We start from the raw sequence: 6,350 nt of genomic DNA on the forward strand, positions 1-6,350 counted from the left end.
ATTTAAGATGTAAAAAAAACGCAAATTAATTTGTTTTTGTAACTACAAGTACATATTTTTATGCATTTAAAAATATACATATCAATAAAAAAAAAAAAACTTGTCCAATCATAAACATGTTTATATAAGTATATACATATATTCTTAGAAGTGTAAATATGTATTTTGATATATGTTTTTTAAGTATAAATATATTTTTAGAAGTATAGATACATATTTATATATAATAATGTAAAAATATGTATTTATACTTCTAAAAAGACAAAATTGTAAATTTGGTCCTTGTGGTTTTCAAAAACCTTTGGATGAGGTCCAAAAAGTTTTTGATTTGCATGGAAGGTCCAAAATCAAGTTTTTTCTGTGTTTTTGGTCCAAAAAAACTTAAAATGACGATTATACCCTTTTATTTTCTTTTTTTGTATTTTTTATAATTATTATAATGCTGTTCTAATAAAAAAATAAAGAAAAAAGTATTCCCACCCCAGTCCCCACCCAGTGTTCTCTCTCTCTCTCTTTTTCTCTCTCTCTCCCCTTGTCAAATTCAACTGGGTAAATGAAAAAAGCTTTTGAATCCATTCACCGGAAACTCCACCTTATATCCCCCACTACTTAGATTAATCAAACATCACCCAAGCACCCATAAACACCACCACCACGGCCTCCCTGTCGTTCTTGGGGTTGTGTCACCGGGAACCACCCAACTCCACCTCCTTCTTCCTTGGATTACCGACCAACAGTCCCCACCACCTTATTTCGGCGGTTTCCACAACCATCCTCTTCCTTCCCTCCCTATCGTTGAGCTCATCGGAAACGAAGCAACAAAAGTAGTTGGAGCAGCCCCTGCCACCACGTCGTCATTGCTGTGAACCATCGTCGTCTTTAGCTGTTGCTTCCGTCAATCACATCTCCAACCAGCCTCGTCACCCCTTACGACCCCTGTAAGTCCGATTCTCCACCTCGTTATTATTGTTATGTTGTTCAATCAATCAAAAGGATCGATTGTTTAGTTAGTTCCTTACCTACGACGTCTAACAGACGAGGGAGGAAGATGATACAGGAGCCCTAATAGTTGATGTATTTTTTTTTTTTTTTTGGGGGGGGGGGGGGAGTAGAGGTAGTGATAGTCAAAACCCCATTTGGATTTGAAAGATAGAAGGAGAAAGGTCAGAGGGAAGGAAGCAAAATCGGGTCACCCACAAGTATCTGAATGAAGGACCATCGATGAGTCTATATGGACATGGGGGAAATCGAAACGGGATCAAATTGCAGCAATGTTTTTCTTCAATCTTATTTGCAGATGCATAAGGATGAAGAAGAAGAAGAATGGCAGAGTCAAAAGAGCAGGTGTGATGGAGAGTACAGGGGTGGGTGGGTGTTTTGAGAGAGAAAGAGAGAGAGAGAGAGAGAGAGAGAGAGAGAGAGAGAGAGAGAGATTTTAGTTATTTTTATTTTTAATTATTTAAATGCCAAAATAAATAAAGAAAATAAAAAAAGAAATGAAAAGGGTAAAATCGTCTTTTCAAATGAATCAGGGACTAAAAATCCAAAAAAACTTTGATTTTGGACCTTCCATGTAAGTTGAAATTTTTTTGGATCCCATCCAAAGATTTTTGAAACCACAAGGACCAAATTTGCAGTTTTGTCTTCTAAAAACTATATCTATAAAACACATATTCATAATTCTAAAAATATTATTTATCTTTTTAAATGCTATAATCTTGCAAACACACACACACACACACTAACAAACATATATATATATATATATATATATATATATATATATATATATATATACAATATTTAATTAAACATTTTTTCATATATAAATACGATTTTTCTACATGAATACGTATATTATGAAAAAAATACTTAGGATAAAAGTGCAAAAAAAAAAATATAAACTTAAGGGTAAAAACGCAAAAAAGGATAAACTTAAGGGGTTTTTTTTTATGAATTTAATATAATGGTAACCTGGAAAACTTGTTATTACCGGTAAAAGGGTAAAACCGAATATTTTTTTTCGAAAATGTTAGGGTAAAAACAGACATAAAATTCAACTTTAGACAAAACCGACAAAACCCTGAAAACTTGAAGGTTTTTATGACATTAACCCTATTTGTATTTTACAAAATTTTCAATATTTCTTCTAGAATACACTTGTTTCTTAAAATTTTTTTGATAATGGTGTGTTTGACAAAATTAGCCATAGAAATGTCTTTTAAAAGTGTAAAATACTAATATTCATAAAAACTAAAAGCTAAAAGCTCTAAAAAGTTATTTTATGTGGCTTTTTGATTAGGAGTGTTTTTTTTTTTATCTAAACTAAAAGTTTTAGACTTGTACTCTCCAATGAAACTTTTTTCTTTTTTATTCGAGTTTTTTCTTAAAAACTAAAAACTCATAAAAATTCTCAAAAGCTTCCGGCCGAACACAAACACAGATGACTAAATGGGAAGTGATGATTGTGTGGACTTTATGCATGAGGTATGTTAATTTTTAGACCAAATAAACCGCCTTAACGAGATTAAATGACTATTTTACCTTTATATATATATAAAAACAAATTTCATAAACATTCATCAGTTTTTTTACAACATTCATCAGTTTTGACAATATTCTTCAGTTTTGACAATATTATATCTTCTTTCCATCTCCCCAAGTGTAATGTAATTTTCTCAAATATTATTTAAACATTATTTATCTTAATGGAGGAAAAAAAAAACAAAACAGGGCGATTTGCTTATTTGCGCATTTCTCAAATATTGTCCTTAATAATCTACTGATGCAGAAAAATCATTTGGAAAAACCTGAGAGCAACTCTGAACAACAAATTCACAAAAATGCCCATCAATTTCTATTTTGATTTACTATCTACACTTAATTTTTCTCATAAGCTAAGACAACATATTAATACTCTTTATGACAATGGGTGGATTTATATTATCAAATTAGAGACTTTCAGCATTCCCTATGCCTTCATATATGCACATCAACTTCTTGAACTTTTTTATAGACATTTGACCTCAATTACACAATTTTCAACCATATCTCCATTAATCCATTTAAGTCGAAATGTTTAAATAAAAACAGCATGTATATTCAGGAAAATGTAATGGGCATAATAAATCTAGATGCTATCATAAATTACAGGGGGGGATATGGAGTTTTTAAGAGATTCATACTGGTATGAAAAGCAGCTCTCTTTATGTTCAATGTGAACAAATCCTTGCATTCTATCAACATCATTAACTTCCTTTCTTCACAAAAAATACGACACCATGATCCATAGCTCTCAATAACCATAAATCTGTGAGATGTTATTAAGTAATTTCATATTCAGGTGTACCAATCTTCAGCTTCATCATCACTATCTGATAAGTAATCATCTTCTTCATCTTCATCTTCATCTTCTCCTTCAGAAAAAGCTGAAATCTTTGACTGATTGAATCCACTCCTTTTTGCTACTAATTCATCTAAAATACCATCTAAAGGTCCGATATTTTCATCCATATCCCCATCAAAACTGGAAACAAACACACCATTGTCGACATCATCCAAAAATTCATCGCTTCTGGTTCTTAGAACCAAATCCTCTTCTGTAATCTCCCCATTCTCGACCCTATTCCATGGAACCCACAAATCCGCTTGCCTCCCCAATGCTCTGTCCCAATCACCAACAACCACCGTCCCCAAATTTGAAGCTTTAGCTCTTCTTAACATCTCAGAGAAATCAGAATCATCGGAAACCAACACTAACCAGTCAATTCCTCGACTCATGGAATGTTGCATTTGTCTCTTCAATGCCCAATCCGCCGCCTGAGGCTTATCCTCCACCGTCTTCACGAAAACCCCCGCCCTTCTAAGCTCCGCTGCCAATCCGTACCCAGTTTTGGGCGTAACTAGGGTTCTAGCAGCCTCCGTGTACTTGTGATTTCCGGTGATAAACCTCTCCTTGAACCGCTGTCGTTTCTTCCCCTTCAAGGATTTCATTCTGTTCATCTTCTTTTCTCTTTCTCGCATGTGTAATTGTTTGAAGTGTTTCTTTAGGTCTAGATTTGTTTTACATTTGCGGCCGCAGACGCCGCAGAGATAGGGTTCGGAAGGGGTAGCGACGCCCTTACGCTCAAGGATGTCGAGACGGCGTTGATCACGGCGTTGCTCGACGACCCAGTGTGGGAGGTGGATGAAGGCGTGGCGGTTAGCGTAGGCGGAGACGTCAACGAGTTCACCGAAATGATTGGCAATGTTTTTGAGAGCCATGGCGGCATCGTAAGGAGGGCCTCGCGGGGGCTTGTTGTCGAGGTCCCACAAGATTACGACTTTTTTAGGTTTGGCGGCGAAGACTCCTTCCTTTGTCTGGACCATGTCGATTTCGGACATGGAAGCGGGGGAAGCTGGGTGGTCGGAGGCGGAAGAAGGTGTAATTGAGCGGCGACATTGGCGGAAAGTGGTGGTGGTGGTGGTGAATTTGAAGGAGTATAAAGGGAGCTGGTGAGAACGAGGGGAAAGAGGAGGGGGTGGGGAATTGAGACTGAGAGTGAGGGTTTCGATGGATTTGCAGAGTAAATTCATTTGATCAGTTGGAAAGGATAAGGTAATTGGGAATTTTGAGATGAACACGATGGAACAATTTCATGGACGGAATATTACCGGTATCATTCCGCCCGTTAATTCAAAAGGGTAAGAGTCATTTCGGATATGGTAACCTTAAACGAAGTGAATGTTCGATGAACCGTTCATAAACCGTTTGGTGGAAAGTTCGTTTACGTTCGTTTATTTAATAAATGAACGAACATGAATACAAATTCTTGTTTGTTTAGTTAAACGAACGAACATGAACAATGATCACGTTCGTTCAATTATGTTCGTTTACCTCCGTTTATATTCGTTCATTTTATGTTGGTATATGTTTAATTTTAATTGTATTTGATTACATTACTATATTATATTATATGTTACTTATATTTATTTATCTATGTTTGTTTATGTTAATGTATGTTACTTATATTTATTTGTCTACGTTTGTTTATGTTTGTTTGTTTATGTTCGTTTATGATGTTCACGAACATAAATGAACGAACATGAACAATGTAAATTTTTAAACGAATGAACATAAACAAGAAAATTTGTTCGTTTATTCATTCGTGTATGTTCAGTGTTTCGGCTAACTTAAACGAACGAACGTGAACACGCCATTGTTTGTGTTTGTTCGGCTTGTTTACAACCCTATTTCGGGGTGTTAGGGATTTGTTTAAATAAAATAAAAATTATTGATTTATTGGTTTTTAGAAACAACTAGGATTTTATCTGTGTTCGTCACGACGACATTAATTCATTTAAGAAGATGAACTCTTTAAGCAAAAGTAGAAATAGTCACGAATCAAAATGTAACGCCCCGATTCTCAGGTATTGAATTAATATAAGAATTTTATTGTTTTCAAGGTCTACTCGACGAGTCGGTTGCCCTACTCGTCGAGTAGCAGCGGGTTGGTCCGCGAGTTTTAGTGACCAACTCGTCGAGTCCAATAAGGGACTCGACGAGTAGGATCTGGCAGATGAAACCCTAAATTTCGGGGTTTTGCGCCCTATTTAAGGATCACTTATCCCCCTTAGCCTCTCTTACTGCTCCCCTCGAATTCAGAAATCCTAATTCGTGTTGTTCTCTATATTGGTGTGCTTCTTAGCTTGGAAGAGGGATTTTGGTGAGGAAAGGCTTGAAGACCAAGGAGCTTAGAACAAGGAATGGCTGGGGATCTGAAGTCTACCTCAGTTCATCACCATTTGGAGGTATCAAGTCGTCACCTTGAGGTTCTTCTAGTTAAACCCCTTTCTATATTGAGTTTTGGGACCATTTTGGGCATTTGGTGTTGCATTTCGAGTAATGAACCAAGATCTGAAGTTGCAACTTCAGATCTAGGCTCATATTGGCCTTTATCATCATAAAGTCTCAGTCTTTAGCATGTTGGTGAAGCTCTTTTGCCTAGAACCTCTTATTTAGCTTGTTTTGGGTCATTACCACCTTACATGCACGTAAAGTTTGCAACTTTACGTGATAAACATGCCTTGGGAAGTTGGATCTACAATGTGGAGCCTTAGAATGGTTTAAAAAGCATCTGTATGCATGAAGGATTGAAGGGACTCGGCGAGTCATATGAAGATGGTCATGAAATCGACGAGTTGATGAACAACTCGGCGAGTCCGATGAAGATTGCCTTGGGCTCAACGAGTCAGTCGGATGACTCGGCGAGTCGGCTAGGGTTTTCCCAACCTCTGGACACGTAAGAACTCGGCGAGTGACAAGGAAAATCGACGAGTTGAGTTCAACATGGTCTGTTGACTTTGACTTT

At 36.4% G+C, this 6,350-nt stretch overlaps 1 protein-coding gene across 1 annotated transcript; it reads right to left on the minus strand.

The window, feature by feature from the left end:
- Positions 1–3,078: 3,078 nt before the first annotated feature.
- LOC145096914 (C2H2-like zinc finger protein) lies at positions 3,079–4,678 on the minus strand. The gene has a single exon (XM_079034299.1). The coding sequence runs from the start codon at positions 4,573–4,575 to the stop codon at positions 3,340–3,342; it is 1,236 nt and encodes a 411-aa protein (XP_078890425.1). The 5' UTR covers positions 4,576–4,678; the 3' UTR covers positions 3,079–3,339.
- Between the last annotated feature and the right edge of the window lie 1,672 nt (positions 4,679–6,350).

This window comes from Lactuca serriola, chromosome 4, assembly GCF_051521515.1.
Source record: "Lactuca serriola cultivar US96UC23 chromosome 4, Lser_US96UC23_V15, whole genome shotgun sequence".
Taxonomy (NCBI): domain Eukaryota; kingdom Viridiplantae; phylum Streptophyta; class Magnoliopsida; order Asterales; family Asteraceae; genus Lactuca; species Lactuca serriola.

What these genes read in the sequence shown, in the direction of transcription:
- LOC145096914 (XM_079034299.1), bottom strand. Translation starts at nt 4,575, where the DNA reads ATGAATTTACTCTGCAAATCCATCGAAACCCTCACTCTCAGTCTCAAT.